This window comes from Cibotium barometz, chromosome 5 (assembly GCF_041138505.1).
Source record: "Cibotium barometz isolate CiBa-2024 chromosome 5, ASM4113850v1, whole genome shotgun sequence".
Classification (NCBI taxonomy): domain Eukaryota; kingdom Viridiplantae; phylum Streptophyta; class Polypodiopsida; order Cyatheales; family Cibotiaceae; genus Cibotium; species Cibotium barometz.
In genome coordinates this window covers 16,207,494-16,228,086 of record NC_141050.1, presented here as the reverse complement: position 1 = coordinate 16,228,086, position 20,593 = coordinate 16,207,494, and the positions used below count along the sequence as shown (strand labels likewise).

General features: G+C 47.1%; 1 protein-coding gene across 2 annotated transcripts in view; it reads left to right on the top strand.

The window, feature by feature from the left end:
• Positions 1–17,877, top strand: part of EMB2786 (COMPLEX 1 LYR-like protein) — a 29,457-nt gene extending 11,580 nt beyond the window's left edge. For both annotated transcript variants that reach the window (XM_086794908.1, XM_086794915.1), the window contains exons 3-4: positions 17,192–17,288; positions 17,438–17,877. In XM_086794908.1, coding sequence (XP_086651034.1) covers positions 17,192–17,281 — 90 coding nt within the window. In that variant the 3' untranslated portion in view covers positions 17,282–17,288; positions 17,438–17,877. The remainder of the gene's footprint in view (positions 1–17,191; positions 17,289–17,437) is intronic.
• The last annotated feature ends 2,716 nt before the right edge of the window (positions 17,878–20,593 follow it).

Below are 20,593 nucleotides of genomic sequence, written 5' to 3'. Positions count from 1 at the left end.
ATTTGGATATTGTGTTTTCACAGGTTCGGATAGCCATAGAAAGATTTCAAGCTAAGCAGAAAAAGGCAGCTGACAAGCACAGACGAGAGGTTATTTTCAAGGAAGGTGAATGGGTGTTACTTAAGTTTGAGAAAGCACGTCTTTGGAAGCGGCCAGGTAAAGAAGGCCGGTTTCCTAAGCGTTCGAATAGGTATTATGGGCCATTCCAGATCTTGCAAAAGATAAATGAAGTGGCTTATAGATTGGTATTGCTCGATCACTGTAAAATACATAATGCATTTCATGTTAGCTTGTTGAGGCTATAACCTCCTATGAAACCAATTTTGGAGGATCCACCGAGGTGGATGAACTTGAGGAGGTATTGCAACCGGAGCAGATAGTTTTTTCATAAGGAGCGTAAGCATGCAGGTGACAAGCTAGTACGCAAGTATCTTGTGAAGTTTAAAAACTATTCGGCTATGGATGCAAAATGGATGGATGAGGATTATTTTGAGGATTATCCAGAGCTTCTAAAGGCCTACCTAGAAGCCTTCCAGTTGCGGTCAACTGCTTAGAAAATGTCACAAAATTCCTTGCAACTTTTGTTTTTCTACTGTTCATGTGTGAGCCTGACATGACATACATGTATGGCTGGTGGAGCTTGACATGGTGTGTCTGTATGGCATATGGAGCTTCACATGATAGTACATGTGTGGCTTGTGGGGCCTGACATGGTATACATGTATGGCTCATGGAGCTTGACATGATGTGATTCTCTGGGACTAGCTATCCTAGAGATCTTCTGTATTTATGTTTTGGGAAGGTTCCGGAAGGATCATGAACCCTGGACATTTTAACTCATACAACTGAGAAGATGGGTGTTTCTTCCAGTCTAGCTGCACTCATGTGTGTGCATGACTTTGATTTTTTATTTGGATGACTTGTTTTGTTTGCGTGGACAATGCCTGAGATTACTGCCTGTGTTGTCCATGAGCCGGGGATGCCTAGGCACCCTGTGGACATGTATATACACACCTGGTTGGGACTCTAGGATTGCGAGGGTGAATCTTTCACCCAATTTTGTGCTAATGAATATGATTCCTTGAGAGGTCCAGGCGGGGAGCTCCATTGTTTTAGACTACGACGCAGGGATCATTCCACTTGTTAGGGTGGAAGGTAGTCAGTACCATATTCGGAATTGGTGGTTGTTTCGTATGGATACAATCCGTGTGCCAGATTGTGTTGAGATTAGGGGAAAGATATCTTATGATTGTCGCGACAATCCTACAACAAGTCATGCGGAGATTTGGAACAAGAGCTTCATTTGAGTTGGTTCCTTGATACATGGCTATGTGGATTTAATAGACAGGAATAGACCTGATTTTGGGGTCAGTTGATGATGCAAGTAGCTAGTTTCTCTTTCATTGCCAAGAGTGGACTAAGTGGGGAGGAATGTTATGTACCTAACACTAAACCTTGGCCGAGGGACTAATCCAATATAGTTCGGGAAACCTTGGGATTAGGAAAAACTAGTAGATTTAGGTGGCTAAGGTTCGGATTTATTAGATCCAAGGTTATTGGGTATTTATACTGGATTGTTATTTAACGTAGCAATAAGCACTGTATGAGTGAGTCTTGGGTTATTATTGATTTATTTGGTTTGGATGTGGACCAAGAGGCTTACTCCTGCCATGGACATGGTGGGTCATGGGTAGTCTTGCCAAGGGCTCTTGTGGGTAGGCAGTGGTGGTATGGGATGCTAGTGTTGACTAGCATGGACTCGTGGGAGTGGAACCTTAGCCCTTGGCTCAGGGGAGGTTTGCGGACGCGAACCTACGGTTGGGTGGTGAGCTTGCCTGCGCCCTTCGTTGTCTGTACTAATCTTGTTTATGCCTATGTATTAAGTGATCCTTGGGAGAAGTCCTTTACAGAAGACATGACAAAACTGAAGAGAGAGAGAGAGAGAGAGTATTGCATGAACCAATGATGGTTTTGATTGATTGATAAAACACCCCATAAGTACATGCTTTTGAACCCCCCCCCCACACACACACACGCGTGCACGCACGCGCACACACGACTAGTCGGAGAACGAAGAAGTCATTTTAGAAGCTCTGCTGGATGCCATACAAATCATCTCAAACCTCATTGATTGGGGGGCTAAAGTTGGAGCGGTGGAAAACATGATGGCACACTAGTTTTGTGGGGTGGTATGTCATAGAAAAGCCAAAGTGGTTGATTGTCTTCGAAATGACGTACTTGATGCAGTCTATTACTCTTATGGAAAGTAACTAGTCTAGGGCATTTCTTTTTGGCTTAAATACCACCCTTGCCCCCACCTCCTATGTTGTATCGGTTTCATGTGTATATAGCAACGTTCTCACACATCTCTCCTGTGCATATCCTGCATTTGCTCTTCTTCAGCGTGGAGTTCTACCGCGTGTGCTCTCAGTTTTTTGTCTCATATCCGTTACGTATTTCGACATGGTATTAGAGCCCCAGGTAGCTTGAAGACCTTGGAGATCTTGGAGAGCTTGCGGGAGATTTGAAGAGCTTGCACGATTGGCTTTCGGGTGGAGTTTGAGGAGAATTATGTTACTCTACAGGACAAAGAAACAAGCCAAGTTGTATGGGAAGGCGGAGTGGAGAATGGTATTCAAAATGATCATAAGTACAACATAATATAGCTCTAGTAAGCTCCCCATTCACCAGAAGGAGTGGCACATAACATTCCACCTATTGGCCCTGAAGTGTCCACATCACCTCAATGTCAACAACAACTTTTTGATTCTTCTACACAGTTCTATTACCTTTTTTCCTTTTACAGATTATCCACACACAAGTAACTGTTGCCTAAAGAACCATATTTAATCGACAATAATCCTAAGGTGCACTCTCCATGCCGAAACAATGAACCCATCAATCGAGAGTTCGAGCTCCCCGAGCCAGCCACCCCCCTTTTTTTTCCGAGAAAAAGATTCTTCAATTAGTTAAAAAAAAAGCAGCCACAAAGGGCTAAGTACAACCAGGGTGGGCTAGATACAAACTCGCGTCATATAAGGGCGGGAAACAAGTGATCATAAGGGGAAGAGATGCTTCTCCTCTGGCTGGCCGCTCTATGAGGAGAAGGCTATCTCATACAAGGGGGGGGGGGGGGGGGGGGGAACAACCACACAGGTGGTTTGTAGTGCCAAATGGGGTCACCGCCTCTATCTGTGAGGAAAAACTAGGCCTCCAAAGTCTTAAGAAGGCTTCCCACCACTTCCGCATGCAGTCAGAACCTCCTTGCAGCTTCCCCCACTGACCGCGGAGGGTGTGAATAATATCAAGCCATATGCTCTTGATGGTTTTAGCCGGTGGAGTGCGGGTACCCTTGATGGCCTCGCTGCATCTAGCACGCCAAATGTGCTAGGTTGCGATGCTACTGCAAATCACCTGTAGGAGGGGCTGTGACTCCTATTGCTGCAATACGATGGTGAGAGACTTGAAGGGCAGCCCTCCTCCATCCTCCTCATAAGCCCTGAATGCTCCAGCCTCTGTGGCCCAAGCAATAGTGCCCCAAGTGATGATCCGGGTCGATGCCCTGTCCATAGCAAAGGTGGGGAGAATCCGTTGCCAAATTTGCTCAGCCTTCGGGCAATCCCAAAGGCAATGTCGCTGAGACTCCTGATGGTGGCCGCACCACGGACAAGCCGTTGACCGACCTCCAAGTGCCAACCAAGTACCGACTGCCAAACTCCTGCAAGCCATCAATCAAAGAAAGAGAGTGATCTTTCTAGGCCGAAAGCTGTCCCAAAGCCTCTTCCAGAAATCTGAAAGGAAATGCTCTGATAGGCCTTGTGATTGCCAATGTGCTGCTGTTGCCGGTGTGGCATCTATCTCAGGCATCTGGATCCTGCGGCCTAGTTGCGCTATATATGCAAAGAAGGGGGCGTCCAGAGTCCCCCCCGATCTGCAGGATCATGCCAAGTTCCACTCTCCCAGGTCCCACTGCAGCCGCGTGAGAGGTTGGCACTCCCAAATCCATAGCCGCCATAGTCTCTCCCTGGCCACCTTGGCCGGTGTTGGATCTATGTGCCATTCCTGTGCCCGAGAATCGATCATCCTCATTCTTTGCCAGGTGCAGCCTGTGAAATCCTCCAAGGGTAGCTTTGATCTCTCTAGTCTGCCCTGGGATCCAATAGAAAAAGTGAGCAGACCACTATCCTCATCTTCTCCATGGACTGCCATCAGGATATCGTGTCTGGTAAACACTCCTAACCACACTGGGGGGGTCAGTCTGGAATAGGCATCAGCCACTCCTAAGGGATAGCTGAGTCAATGTCGATGCTGAGCCTATCTCGACCCTGGATCCCTGTCAGGCCTCTCTCTTGCTCCTCTAGGGGTAACTGCCCATAGTCACCAGAAACGTTTCGGGGTTTTTGACGTTTTGGGGTTTTTGACGTTTTGGGGTTTTTGAGGTTTTGGGGCAAAACGTTTCGGCCTTCGGCTAAGAAACGCCAAGGTTTTGGATTTTTTTCTATATAATTTTGCATTGCTAAAGTTCCAAAAAATAGGAATTTTTAACTTTGAGAAACAAATTTTTTATTTTGAGAAACCAAAAAAATCAGGAGTTTCTGAAATGTTTCTTGCGTTTCTTGCGTTTCGGGGTTTCTCACCCCAGAAACGCGTTTTCATGTGACTATGTAACTGCCTGTGTGCAATCCAATCTCCAAGAGACGTGGCTGGTCCCATGCTCAAGGCTCCCCAAGATACATGCGGCCGGGTCCCCAACATGTGGCCACTGGGTAAATGGATCAAGGGGTTCCAAACCAAAGGCTGCCGGAGCCGCTCCTCTTAGGCAACTGGAATTATTTGTATGAGGGATGGCTTGAGATGATCCCAAGCCCGAAGTAAATTGGCTGCAAATCTGTCCTCAAAAGCTGGGCTAAAACCACGGGCTCTCGTCTCTATGAAGATCCATCGGGTACTCTGCAGCCACAGGGCTCACCACCGGGAAGGAGTCCTCTGACAATGAATGATCACTCACCATGCCACCTTGGCCCTGGCTGGCCTCCCATCACTTCCGGCCCATAAGAAGTTCCGGATCAATCGCTGAATTCGGCCAATACATGCCCAAGAAAAGGCCCAGCATGAAGCGATGTACCACATGGTGGCTAGCACTACCTGGTTCGTCACCACCACCACTTTGCCTGCTAGGGAGAGCCTCACCGAGCTCCCATATAAAAGCTTCTTCCGAATACTCAGAAGAAGCGGGGCGAGCTGCTACCTGGGAGAGATATCTATGCCAATTTGGCAACCGAGATATTGAACTGGGGTGCCCCTCGCGATCCACTGAAAATCCTCATTGGTTGCCAAGTCAGGGCAGGTGTTGAGCCTACTAAAAAACCACACGACTTGTGCCAATTGATCTGTGCTCCTAAAGCGCGGTAGAAAACCTCGATCGCCTCCACAAATTCCCCACATCTCCTACAAGAAAGTTGCTGTGTCATTTGCAAACTCTGAGTCAAGCAACTCCTCCTGCGTGCGGAGGGGAAGACGCAATCCTTGAAGCCCGGTCTCCTGGGCGGAGAGAAAACTACTCATGGCCTCGACGACGAATAGGAAGAGGTAAGGTGCCAAAGGACAGTCCTGTCTAAATGAGTGGGAGAAAGGAAATTTGTCGCCACGAGCTCCCTGAATGAGAACTTGGCTGTGTGAGGCTGAGTAAAGTCCTGAGACTCCACGAATCCACTCCATGGGGAATCCCATCCGGCTCATAGTGCCCTCCAGAAAGCTCCAATCCACCCTATCATAAGCTTTCTCAAAGTCTAGGAGTAGCACAATGAGGTCCTGTTGCCGCATCCTGGCCGAAGCTGTCGCCTCCTAGAAGGTGAAGATGTTGTCCACAATGCTCCGATCGTGAACAAAGCCGGTCTGAGTGTCGTGGATCAAGTCTGGTAGAAAAGGCTGAAGTCTCCTGCTGATGGCCTTGGCCAAGATCTTATAGGCTGTCCCTAGAAGAGTGATGGGTCTCCACTGTCAGATCTCCAATCTGTCACCACCCTCCTTGGGAATCAAGCGAATCAAGCCCTCTGAGAGCCTCTTTGGCATGGCACCTGTGTATATGGATAATCTGGCATCTCCCATGGGGAGAGTAAGTGCCTCAAACCTTGTACATGTTATATTTCTCCTTGGATAATGAAATACTCCAAGGGAGGGGTCGGCCCATTCCGGGCTCTATGCGGTGTTGTATGTGCAATTTCTATTTTCAGCTTTGTGGATTGTTTAATGGCTATGATTAAATGCCGAAATGTTTAATTATGCTCATATGGTCAAGTGATGTACGCCCAGTCCCGCGCTTCCCGAGCGAGTTACATTGGTATCAGAGCATAAGGCTTTCTCTCATTCTTATGTGAGAACGATCTTATTAAGGTGCATACTATGGCCATTGGTAGGATTATACATAGCAATACTAGGCATAATGGAAAGTGAACATTGAGCCAAGTATTCTTTGAGGTTACAAAGCTATTACTTTTGATTTTTCATGGTTTATGTGTTTTGAACACCTAACTCTCGCGTGTAAATGCAAGGATAAGTGTTGCATGTTTTCTTGAATGTGTTTCAGGAAAAATGTTTTTCATGGTTGAGAAGCCTAGAATCTAGAGGTCATCTCTATTGTGAGCACAATGCTCGAGGACTGCAATATATGACATGGTTATATATATATGGTCATCTTTTAAATTCTTTATGGCTCCCTTTAATGGGATGAATTCTTTTCATGGCTATATATATATATGGTCATCTTTTAAATTCTTTATGGCTCCCTTTAATGGGATGAATTCTTTTCATGGCTCCCTTTATTGGGATATGGAGATTTCTTTCTTAGACGAGATGTATATAGATATTGGGCTTTGCAAGCGATTTCTATGGACGAATCTATCCGAGTTTTTAGAGAAGAAATATTTGGATATCTCATCGATATGATGCTTTCATGGATAAAGTCCACCTCTACTCCAAGGTGTGTGGTCAGCACGGAGCATGTGGTAAGAGTTATGGCATACAGGTCTATGGATACCTAGGCTTCTTTTCTAGGGATTTGGATCCATCCTCAGGTTTATGGATCATGTTTATGGCTCCCTTTTACTGGGATGGATTATTCTTTTTGGCTCTCTTTATGCATTGGACTTATGGAACTCATGGCTCACATACCCTGTGTAGTGTTCTCTTGTCCTACATGCTCTCTTGAAGATTGTTTCTACTATGTGTGGGTGTAACAATAGAGAGCAGATGGAAGAGAACATGGGCACTTCAGAGGGAAGTGACAAGCACAACATACCCTGTGTAGTGTTCTCTTGTCCTACGTGCTCTCTTGAAGATTGTTTCTACCATGTGTGGGTGGAACAATAGAGAGCAGATGGAAGGGAACATGGGCACTTGGAGAGGGTAGTGTGAGTTGGTGGCTGAAATGCCTACAAACTATTGGTGGCCGAATGCCTATAAACTATGTGTAGGAGAAATGCTTATGGAACACCAGGCTATCTATGTCTGCGAGTGATTGTTTTATCTTATTACTTGAGCCCACCTCTCATCCAAGGTGTATGGTCGGAGTACCAACATGGAGTGCAAGTGGTATAGTGGACATGATGCCTGGTTGGCATGGGACTTATGTCTATGTCAAGGGTCATGTGGACCGATGCCTTGTTGGCAGGAGACTTATTTTGTCTCGCCCATTTACTTGGGACATGATTATGATATCTGGACTTATGGGACTGATTTGTCTCGCCCATGTACTTGGGACATGATTATGATATCTGGACTTATGGGATTGTTTTGTCTCGTCCATTTATTTGGAACAGGCACTAGTTTCTTGTGCATGGCACTTGTTTGAGTGTCTTAGCACATGGACATGGTTATATCTTGATATATGGTTTGAAGCTTTAAAGTTGAGGACAACTTTTAAGAAGCTGGGGAGAATGTCACCATTTTCGGCATCTCCAGAATTCATGTGTGTGGATGGGCTTTGGATGCCCAAAAGATCAAGAATGTACAAGCTTTAGGAATGGGGGATTATCCAATACAGAGGACCAAGTTTTCGTAGTATGGTCCAGGCACTCGAGACGGTTTCTTGGACGCAGAAATGGGTTTTGGAGCTCAAGTGTCAAGTGCAAAGTATGTATAGTGAACTCTAGAGGATTTGGGGGAAATCGAGCAATGAAACAGGTTTCTACATGGTGCTTACATGTATTTCTCATGTAGTGGAACACAGAGATCATCTCGCAAATTTTAGGAAAAGTCGCTATTTTTGGCAATCTCCGATGGAATTTGCATTCATGTCATTACCTTCGGAATTCAACAGAGATCGAGTATTGCCAAAGCGCCGATGTGAAATGAGCTATCATCTGGGATATTTTTAGAGCTAAAGATTGTGGAATTTTTGGCCTTTGGATTTGGAACATGTGGCAGATAAGAGGATAAAAGTGAGACAAGTGTCTTCACACTTGTCAATTCAACTCTACACATGGCATTGTAGCATTTTCTTGCTTATTTGAACATGAGAGAGTTATCTCTTGGGCGAGTTTGAGCTTCAAGCAAGTTTTTGGAGGCTGAAAACTCTAATTTTTCTCCGTTTCTAAGCCCACCATAGCCATATCCGGCTTGGGAAAGATGATTTTCAGTACTTTGCACCATCTTGCACACCCCAGATGGTTGTTTTTCAGCAAAACAATCCTAAAGCTTGCTGAAATTTTTGGTTTTATGCGATATACAGGTTGTTATACTAGCTATATGAGTTCATGGATGAGCCACATGGGCTGGTTTACAGGTTTTGGCGCTCATGGATGCGACGTACAGGTTGTTATACAGATTTATGAGTTCATGGATGAGCTATATGGGCTGGTTTCAGGTTTATGAGTTCATGGATGAGCCACATGGGCTGGTTTACAAGTTTATGTGCTCCTGGAAGAGCCATATGGGCTGTCATACAAGTTTATGCGCGTATGGAAGAGCCATGTGGGCTGTTATACATGTTTGTGCGCCTATGGAAGGACATGTTAGATAGCCATATTGCATGAAGGACATGTTTATGATTGTATATGGATAATCCGAGATCTCCCATGAGGAGAGTAAGTCCCTCAAAGCTTGTACATGTTATATTTCTCCTTGGATAAGGAAATACTCCAAGGGGGAGGGGGGTCGGCCCATTCCGGCCTCTATGCGGTGTTATACGCGCAATTTCTATTTTCAGCTTTGTGGATTGTTTAATGGCTATGATTAAATGCCGAAATGTTTAATTATGCTCATATGGTCAAGTGATGCACGCCCACTCCTGCGCTTCCCAGGCGAGTTACAGGGGCAACCACCTCCCCCGTATGCCTACAGACCCTCTCGCGTGCTTCCACCACCTATGGAGAGATTGGGGCACTAGCGAGGAGGGATCGAAAAAAGTATGTGGCGATGGCTCATTGAAACAATAGCTCCATCCTGGCCATGTAACCTGCGAATACCATCTCTCCTCCTGTGGGGGCTGGCTATCTCAAAGAGATCCCCTGTGACTCTTATCACCCGCTTGAGTCCAAAAAGAGGCCCTGGCATGATACCTGTACTCCACCCTCCTCTCCTCGATGGATCTAATCTCCGTGCGAGCGGCAGCAAGCTAACTCTCGATCCATTGACTATATGGGGACCTCTCTTGAAGCTGCCGTAGAGGGACAAGACTCATCCACAAAATCCTCTCATGTTCCCGGAAACCCTCTAATCGGCTTTGGGCTGCCTCCTGCAAACTGATCTCCCCTAAGCCCTCATCCCCTTTGCGTGCAACAGAGCCTGAAAGAAAATCCAATCCCGCCCATATATATCTACTCTATCCTGCCACAAATCTCTGGGTCCTGAATGAGGCTATCCGGGATCCTCGAGCTGATCTGCCTGTCATGCCTCCAGGGGTCCTCCTCTAAGGACAATAACCGGGGCGTGGTCAGAAAATGTAGTGCTTGCCAAAATACCAATCATACTCCCTTGGCTGTAAGCCCACTCATCCACGTAAAATCTGTCAAGTCTAGAGAGGTTGGGGCTGGTGCTTCTCCTATCCGATCTCGAGAAGCGAAGGCTCCCAAGGCTATGCCCAAACTCTGGAAGATGCCAAGCGTGTCCCCTGACTGCAAGAACCATCTCCTCCTAGGCTGAGTACTCTGCTCCTGAAACTGTGGCCGTGCCACCTCCAAGTCTGTCCTATGTTGCCTCTATCATGTTGAAGTGACCACCCAAGCACCAAAAGTCAGCCTAAGGGAGGGCCTGCTATACTGAGCTTCAAAAGAGGGCTCTACCTATAGCAGCGTTCGGAGCGTAAAAGTTGAGGAAGGCAACGCTATCCCCTCCAATAGTAATGGTAATTCACTGTGCACGCCCGGGGACGATGACTCCTAAGCTAGTCATTGCCAGTAGCAGCTGCTCACTGATAGAAATACACACTCTTGCTTGTGTCCCAGAGGGGCTGAAAGATGGGGATTAGAAAGTGTGACTCCTGCACGTGGAAGAATCTTCCCACATCTGCGGGTGCACCCCTATGAGAGGTGATGCTTCTGGAGGAATAAAATGTCTATGGGTCCGCCAACCATGGCTCTCTGGAGCTCGCCTCATAGCACACCTCGTCTCTGAAAGCACTGAGTCCCCCCCCTAAACCCTGAATGTTCCATGTAACAATCCGCATATCAATCTCTGTGTGATGTGGCACTAGCGGAACTACCCTCCACGCGAAGAGTCTTGGGCAAGGGTTAGGACGGGGAATAATCACAATCCGTGCGGGGCCGAAGGTGTGCTAGGTGGGCACTTATCCTATCCTCCATGTGATGCCACTTTGTATGAGCGCGAGTGTATGCATGCTCCGGACTCCATCTATCACAATAGAGGTATCTGTAAGAGGGGGGAAGAGGTATCAGGACATAAGTATGCATGAAGACAAAAAGCAGCACCTCCAGGTTGGAGACTACCATCTCCTCGTCCCGGCCTTGATGAACAGAACCTCCAAGCTCCATCCTAGCCAAGGGCCAGAAATGGGTGAGAATGTCGGTGATGTGAAGATCCTGGAGGTGTTGGGATAGCTCGACTGCCTAGCCCTGGATGGCAGCTGCCACCATCTCGGGATCCCACTATTCCGGAGGCTGCACTATTGAAGGGAAAAGGGAAGACCATCGTGCCATTATCAGGCATAGAGGGCATGGAGTGGGAAAAACCACACATCTGAACAAGGGGCTACTGTCTTAGTGCTGCTAGGAGAGATCCATCGAAGAGGATGGCTGTGGGGATGGGCTCACCGGGGGCTCAGAGAGGCCGGTCGGCCTCTCAGAACACTAGGGGTCTCGCCGCGGGCGGGGGGGGGGGGGGATCTCGACGAAGGATCGATCGCCATACTGGTAGGGCCGGAGGGCCCCGCTCTGGGACTGGCGAAGGTGCGTCACCAACGAGAAAATCCTGAGATAAATGCTCATAACGGTTCTCTGACAGAACCGAATCCTCCTGCATGCTGCCAGCCTAGCGCGCACAATGGCGACACTTAGCTTTGGTGCACAGAAATACACAGAAAACAACAAGAACATAGAGTGGGTAGAAATAGAGAGCTTGGAAGTGAGTTGAAGACTTGTGAGCGAAGCTATGGCGCCCCCCCCCCCCGGCTTGTTGTTTTGCCTACGCCCCCCGTCGCTGCCCTGCTCGTGCTTGCACCACCTCCCCTTTGCTCCCCCCCCCCCCCCCCCCTGTCTTGCCCGCCTGCGCCTCCCTTCTCTCCCCCTGCCTGCGCCCACGCCTCCCCCTCTCCTTTTCCACGTGCTCCCCCCCCTCCCCTTTTCCGCCCGCCCGCCCCCTCCCCCTCTCCCCCCCAATCCTGCTTACCCCCCCCCGGTTCGTGCCTCTTGTCTCGTTGCCTCCCCTTCTTCTGTCGTCGTCAGCAGTGCCCTCCGGTTGTGGGCTTTTCTTTATTTTCGGCAAGTTTGAGCCTCTTCTGGTCTTCGCCCCCAGGAGGACTCCATGGCAGCCTCTCTGTCTCCCTAAACGGAGGCCGTCGTTACCTGCCTTTCGTTTTCTGAAGCGGACCTGCAGCTTCTCGCTACGACCGTCGCATCCCTAGAGGTCTCCACTCTGGTATGCAAGATTGTCGGTAGCCGCCCCACTCGTGGCCAACTCAGAGATCTTCTTTAGGCTAGCCTCCTAGGTGCGCATGCAAAGATCGCATATATTCATCCTTTGGGGCTTGGCTACTACCAGGTTGAGTTCGACTCACTAGCGGCGTTTGATCTTGTCATATAGCTAAGCCCCGTTGCATTGCATATGGCACATACCTTCTTTGCACGGTGGCAGCATGGCTTTGACCCGGCATCCGACCCTCTAGCTGGAGTTTCTGGCTTTCTCGTGACAGTCTGCTTTCCAAGCCTCATGAAGGAATACCTTCCTCTTCTCCCGGTGATTTGTGGTGCCATCGGGAGAGTGATGGACCCCACCGCTACCTCGGCCCTCGCATGAGCAATCGGGATTCCATCTCTCAACATCTGTGTTGCCTCGCTGGTTTCTGTGCCTCACATGATATCTTTTTCAGCCTTCGGGGCGACCCCAGTATGCAGCGAGTGGAATATTCTGGCCTTCTAGGCCAATGCTTCATTTGCAGACAGATGGGTCAGTCTAGGAGACCACCCCTGGTGCCCCCCCCCCCCCCCCCCCCCCCCCCACGCTTCCCGCTCAGATCCGCACCAGGGGGCCGAGGGAGGAGCAGGTTCCTGGGCAGCGGAGCACCAGGTACCGACCATGGATGACCCACCAGCCGGAGAGTGGCGGACGGTTGGCCCCTGCCCGGGTTGCCAGCCGAGCAGCCAGCCAGCCACCCCCCTTACAATGCTTTGCTCTGCCTATCACTTCCCCGTCTTGGCTTTGTGGCAACCCAGTGCGGCTCCTTGCTCTTTGCGCACAACCGCCTTGCCTTCTTTCTTCCCTGCATGCACTTCTGCCTCGCTCCTCTCCCGCTTGTGTACCCCTCCTGGTTTTTTTGTCTGCTCCCCCCCCCCCCCCCCCCCCCCACGCTCTACCTTCTCTGCTGCCACCTTGCTCTACCAGCTAGTGCCATCACTGTTGCCCTGTTCTTCCTCGCCTTCGCCCGCTTTTCCCCTGCTTCTTCTTTCCTTTTCGCCTTCCCTCCATTCTTTGGTTAGCTTGTGCTTTCAGGTTGTTGGGGGCCGGTGCCCTTTGGCTTCCGCAACCCCCCCCCCCACCTTCTCTATTGCCACCCTGCTCTACCAGCTAGTGCCGTCACTGTTGCCCTGTTCTTCCTCGCCTTTGCCCGCTTTTCCCCTGCTTCTTCTTTCCTTTTCGCCTTCCCTCCATTCTTTGGTTAGCTTGTGCTTTCAGGTTATTGGTGGCCGGCGCCCTTTGGCCACCCCCCCCCCCCCCCCCCCCCCCGCGGTCCCTCAAGAGGACTCCTAGGCAGCCGCTCCATCTACCCTGTTTGAGGTGGTCATTGGTTGTCAACTTTCCGACATGGACCCTCAACTCGCTTTTTGGTGGTTTCCCTTGAAGCTACAACTGTGGTTTGCAAGTTCATTGGTAGTAGGTTGGCCTAAGGATAGATACGAGACCTCTTGCTAGCCGTCCTAGTAGGCAAGCAAGGGCGTATCATAGATGTCTATTTTTTTGGCAATAGATATGTCCGAATTGAGTTTCACTGAAGCCACGCTAACAGTGAAGGCCTTGTTGTAGAGTCTGTTTGCAGTACGAGGCTCTGAGGTTTACTTACTGTAACCTATTTGGTCCTCCATGCTTTTTTCACATGATAGAACTCATGCCCGGACACATGGACAGGATGATGGACACATGGAAGCAAGGTTCCTAAAGTTGGAATTGGAAAAAGCACTCGTCTGGGTCAAAAAGCAAGAAAAAGCAAAAGTCAAACTTTGTTGACCAAAAAGCTGAGGGCACCGTTGGAAAGAGGGCATCAAACTGGATCAAAAAGCTAAAAGCCACTTTTTCAAAAAGCAGCTCCAGGGCCAAAAAGCAAGGCCATGAAGTTGAAAAAGTATAAATTAAGAACTTTGACTATTATTAAAGCAAAAGCAAGGAGGCAAAGCAAAAGCAAGAAACAAAAGCCAAGTGGAAAAAGGCAAAAGCAAAGCATGGTAAAAAGCAGGCATCCCCTCAAGTATTTAAAGAAGCATGCACCCTCTAGGTGGATCATAGAAGAACTCTTGGAGAACATCGGAGAAGAGATTCATCATCGTCATCTTCCTCTTCTTCACGCCACCTAACTCTTCCACCTCAGCTGGTGGCAGCCATCCCAACAGTGCCCATCTCCGCCACTTCTGCTCCGCCAGAAAGCTGCGCCGCCTTTGTTGTGCCGCCATCTGTACTGTAGCAGAGCTGCCTTGTGTAACCAGCCGCCTACGTCTGCAATAGTGCCACTTCTGCCCACTGTCCGCCACCTCTGCTTTGGAGCACGCCGCCTGCAGCGCTCTGCCCAGCAATGCTGCCTTTGCTGTTGCGCTGCCCTGTTGACGCCAGCTTCATCACCACCTCTGTGAGGAGTGCCACTGCCTGCAGCGCTCTGCCCAGAAGCATCTCTTGCACATTGCCGCCTCTGTTTGGCAGTAGCGCCACCATCTGTACACTGCCTCTGCCTTGCTGTAGTTTCGCCTCTTTGTGTGCCACCTTTTATCATAGAACAGCACCGCCTCTTATGCTGCCCGTGAGTATATTGTTTTACACTAGAAGCACTGCCCGAATCTCTACTGAGTTGTCATCTTCAAAACTCCGTTGAAGTGTTATCTTCTCCTCAGTGTGGGTGTATCGTGGGATTACCTTGTCTAGATTGGATTGAGAACAAAGAGCTTTTGTGGATATTTGGGATTCGGGAACATCAAACACTGGATTTCAGTACTAGCCCGGTATAAGTCTCTTGTGGGTCATCCTCGTGGTGAGCTTGACATCAGTTATCTTATGCCTCGACATCGATCTCGGCCCCGATCTCGACATCGACACTTTTGTTTGATATTGTATTCATTTGTTGTATTGGTCCTGGCTTGGAAAAGCCCGTGGATTGTTCTTGAAATAAATTCTTGAAGAGGGGCCGGGGCCTGTTCCCTGTTCAGCGTGGTGTACCGTGCGTGGTGTACCGTGTGAAACCCCTATTCCCATCTCTCTCTCTATGTTTCTCTCTCATACACGTGGTTGCATCTGTCATTGCACGCTCCGTTGGGCTTACAATGGTATTAGAGCAGGATTTCTCTTGAAGAAATGTTTTCTGGGGTGATAGAACCATGTCGAGAGTTGAGGGAGACCAAGGGCCTCAAGAAGGGAACAACTATGAAGATAACCCAGGGCATCCATAAGAGATCCAAGGCCACCAATCTGTCTCTCATGAGACCGCAGTCATGGCATCAGCTGAATATCGAGATTTTCAAAAGTTCAAAAGGTATCTTCAAATGAAGAGTTCCTAGCTTGGAGAGCCAAGAAGGAACAAGACTACAGAAGAGCCCAGATGTTCGAAGACTTTATCAAAGACCAAACCACTGAAGCCGAAGGTGTGGAAGTCACTAAAGCCTACTTACGAGGTAAAGGGGTTTCCTTTAGAGAAGAACCCAAAGCCACCCGATCCATCACTCATGGAGGATAGAGAGAAGCTACCCCTAGACCTGCTCTATCAGATGCAGCCTCTTCCGGCCAAGCAAAAGAGAAGGCAAAGGAGCTTGATACCTTTTATGGAAAGCGGGACACTTAGAAAGCTTTATCCTGCATCAAACAGTTTGACGCCGCCTTTGGAGGAGAGGACTTCTCTGGAAAGTCCAAACTCCGCACGGTCCGTATGCACTTGAAAGATGCCGCCTTGAATTGGTGGCTAAAGGTGGTTCAAGAAGGGACCGAACCTACTTCATGGGCTAATTTCAAAACCATGTTCAACAAAAAGTTCCTTCCCACTACCTTCGAGGTAGATGTACAGAGGAATGGGATGAGGTAAAACAAAAAGCGGGAGAAAGTGTGGCAACATATCTTAATAACTTTTCAGCCGTCTCATTGAAGTTTACCTCATATACTTTTATCCCACCATGATGGAAATGCGAAAGTTTGTAAATGGATTGCAACCAAAGCTTTATCAAGTAGTCTATATGATGGGACCTAAAACCTTGGAAGAAGCCCAAGACAAAGCCTTGCAAGTTGAAGCCCTATATATGCCTTGGATGGTGGGCAAATCAAAGAACGAGAATCGAGACTCATCCAAAAACATGAAGTTCAAAGGGGGATGTCAAGCAAGGAATGAGCGTTACAGGATACCAACAGAGGATATCTTGGGCAGGTCCATGAACTGCTGCCAAGAGTGATACTGTGGCCGGGTGGGATCATGAGTGGCATCTGCCCACTGAAAGAACGAGAGACAGAGAGAGAGAGAGAGAGAGAGAGAGAGAGAGAGAGAGAGGAGGGGCAGGGCAGGGGCTACCAGGACCAGAGTAGAGTCCGGCAGGGGGGAGTGTGCGACAGAAAAGAGGCTAGGGGATGGGGATGAGGGTGGGCCCCCAAGATGGCCGAGGGAGTGTTGCCAAGCCTGCCGGGTCTGCTGCATTTGATAGGTGCCTGAGGTGGAGACTGTCATTTTCTCTTCTCCAGCCTCAGCACTCTCTCTGGAGTCAGTCTGGTGGATTATGCTTTTTTTTTCAGATGCCTCCCACTGGACTTCAGCCCTTCAGTGGATATGGTGGCACCTCTCTGCATTTGTGTCATTCTTCACCACTCCCGCAGACCGCCCCACTCCCACAGACTTAGGAGTGGCGGCTTTCTCCTTTCTCATGAGTGTTGCCCCTTAGCGGGAGTGGGACAGAATAAGATCTAGAAGGCTAGCTGCCTTTACTATAGAGGGCTTGATGAGCTTGGACTCCTTGGTACTTTGGCCTTGGTCCCTTCATCAGGACCATGCTAGAGGGCATATGAGATTGGACTCCCAACTTTGGAGCTTATTGTAGAAGGGGCCTACAGTGTACACACTTTATGAGGGCCTGATGGAATCCTTGACTTGGTGACTTGCAAACTTTTATTAATTCATATGTACACATGGAGGACGGGTTCTGGGATTCTAGTCTAGCTATGCATTTGCAGCAGCTTGTTGTCTGTCTCTGTGTGGTCCCATGATTAAATCTTTTTGCAAATACGTACGTAGAATGGCTTGGCTGTTAAAATGATTTGAGAAATCAGTTTTTTTTTTCCTGAATGGCAGAGAGGAAACTCACAGGTTCTTAAAGAGATGGTTCGACAGCAGTTCAAAGAAACATGCATGAAACTGACTCCCAAAAGATTCAAGAAATGAAACAAGCGTAAGTAAAAAAAGCAATTTTAAGGGTCCTTTAATGGCTATTTGATGTATATGATTTTGCACAACATCTGGCTGTGTTGGTGTTTTCTAATCTAACCTACTAAGAATGCACATGAAAGTGCTTAAAAGAGATTTTAATGTTGAATGCAGAGCCGTCAATGGGCTTCTAAATCACCTTATTCTAGAGACAAGGAAGGCAACAAGGAGGCAAAACAACGCTCATAAAGAACTTACATGCATTGCGGGCAGCATTGACTCGTGAAGTTTAGCTTAATAACAAGGCACTTAATCACTTAAGGTATTTGAATACCTAATAAGGTAGTCAAATGCATGTTGTTAAAAAAAAAGCTTCCTAGGGCTGCATTGCCATGTAAAACATTATTTTTTGTGTAGCTATAAATTACTGTTGGCTTGGAAGCTTGGGAGAGAGGGAATGGTATGAACTGGACAGTTTTCTGTCGTTGATAATATTTGATATGAATGCAAAGGCATGGGCCTAATTTCCTGCGACAGACTTCAACAGAGAAAAAGTGTATCTTTAAAGATTTACAAGGTACTTATATAGAGTGCATCCTTATTTGGATGTTGAACCCACACTTTTGAGCTCATTGCAGTTTAATGATTACATAATCATAGACAATAATGTGCTCTTTTCTTCCTTTTGGAGGGCTTTTTGAGCTCCTATAGTTGCACTAGGTTGAAGCTTAATGAGATTCTATTTTAAATGATGATGTCTGCAATCTTCCCCCGTTTTTCTAAAGAAAATACTACTATACTAGGTGTCGGGGTTCAAAGTTGTGTGTGCCCCCCGCGCGCCCCCCCCCCCCCCCCCCCCCCACAGGGCTCAAAAAAAATAAAAAAATAGCTAGCATACATCAAAGAAACTGGAAGGTGGCTGAACTTGTAAGCAAACAAAAAGGGGTGTGAATCTTGTAATGAAATAAAAACATAAATAAATTTCAATATTCATCAGGCGGTAGCTCAGTTGGTAAGGTGTTTCGTTGTCAAAACCCAGGTTATGGGTTCGCAATTGGCGAAGCAAACAAACATTGAAGATGGGTGGTGCAGCCACATCTGCTCAAAGAGATGCCACAGTATATCAGAACTCAATGCAACCTCAGCAACATTAGGTAGAGCTGTTATAAAATACCAACTCTTCGAGCACGCAACAAGCCATATATGAACAATGTCAAGAATAACGTGCAATTTAATTGACTTCTCTGGTACAAGCTCCCTTCTTAAGCATTACAATGTAGGTCAACAATGACCATCGCACAAAATACATAAGTGGGTAGAAAAGGAAGGTAAATATGATAGTGATAGAAAATTCCATTGTGCACACCCTATCCCATTATTGAGTTGCCAATCAAAGCATGTGTGTGCAACAATAGAAGTAACATGATGTTGGGAAATATAAGAGAGGCTAAACATGCAAGTGCATGAGATAGCACAAGTGTGCACGGGACTCAAGTAATTGGGATTATGGAAGGAATGGCATTTTTGTGGTGCATAAATATGTAGATGTCTACAAGTGTTGGCCTATGAAAATTTAGAAAATAGTAGCCCGATTTGCACTCGTGTACATTTGACATTCTCCCCTTCCACTCACTAGCCTTGTTGTCAAATACTCAATTTGGTGCCATGTATCTTGCATGTTTTGAAGGGAAGATGTTACACAAGAAGATTAATTAGTTCAAGACTTCAGCACACATAGTTTAAGGCTTCTAAGTGAGTCTCTGCATGTTAACCCTTTATATTGACCATTGTTTAGCCAAGCATGCAGTGACATAGAGAAGATGGTAATGGAGAAATACCCACAAAATGCAGAGTACTCAATATAGAGCATATAAATATAAGCTTGTTGTGATATGAAAGATGCAAGGCCTATATCAATCATACAAGGCACCATAAAAAAGGAGGAGGAATGAAACCAGGCCAATGGAGGGTCTCACTATTCAAAGGAGTTTTGCAAAGTTTGATGCTTATGTCAATCATCAACCCTTGGAAATCCTTGTCATGAGTGGAGTAATAATGATCTTTGTCAAATGCACAGCATGAAAGGTAGCATGTCCCTAGCAATGGAGTTGCTCTGCACAATCTCAGTAGTAAGGCGCTTGGGTGGGCAAAAGTAATTCTCCATGTACAAGACCACGACTATTTGGGCTAAGTGGTCTTATTGAAGAAAGTGACTAAGGCTTGCCCCCTGTATGGTCAATTTCATATCTTGGTGGTGTACGGCCAATCCAATGGATCAAGCACATGACAAAGTATTTGCTGACTCGCTTGGCCGACACATCATGCAAGCTCAATCTACATGTGTTGGACATCTCCAGCTCTTGGGCTCATGTCCCCCACACAGGAAATTTCTTTCAGAAATCTTGTGGAAAAAGAATTGTGCTCATCTTTGGTCAATGGGAAAAAAGCACACATGGCATCACAACTAACCACCCATGTTCTCCACACACATCTTTATTTAATCCTTCACACCCATCTTTATTTAATCCTTGAGACCACTGGAACAAAAGGGTAATCCATGCATCATGGACACCTCTTTTAAGGTTCTCAAAGCTATGGTGCTAAAGGCAAATGTCAAGGGTTTTTTAAAGAGAGGATGCCTCCACAAGACAAGCACTCCACTTGCTCCCACGGAGCTTGGAATTTTATGTTGGCCCAAGAGCATGATTTTACAAGAAGCAAGATCTACAAATACCAACTCCTAGATTTTGCTTTAGCTCCCTTCCTTCTAGAGAGAGATTGTCAACAGTGAATTTCATAACGTAGAGACTCAATTCATTTTGGTGTAATTTGGGAACAAGTATGAATGCATTTTTTGAAAATTTTGAATATATTTCCTAATGCACATCAAGATTTGCATAGTTTTTTCTTGTCTCAATTAGAAAAAACATGCAACAACATATGAGCATGGTAAGCAAGAGACATTAGGGTTGAGAAAATTGTGGGAGAAAGGCCATACATGGGAAGTGGAGATGCATGAGTTTGAGGCAGCATTCTGGCATGAGAGATTCCCTTGGGATCATGCACCAAAGCTTCCTTTTACAAGGCATCATTAGCAAATCTTGCTCTAAAAGTTCGAAGTGATATTAGTCGTAATCTCGTGGGGGGACGTCCATTATTTTATTTCAGGATATTTTATTTTGGATGCACCTTTTATTTATATTATCTACCAAGATTAGTGTGTTTAATCAAGTTGTATACATTGGTTTGATGTCTGCCAGGATTATTGTGTTTAATCAGTTGTGTGTGCTTGTATGATATGGCCACAGGATTAATATGTTTAATCAGCTG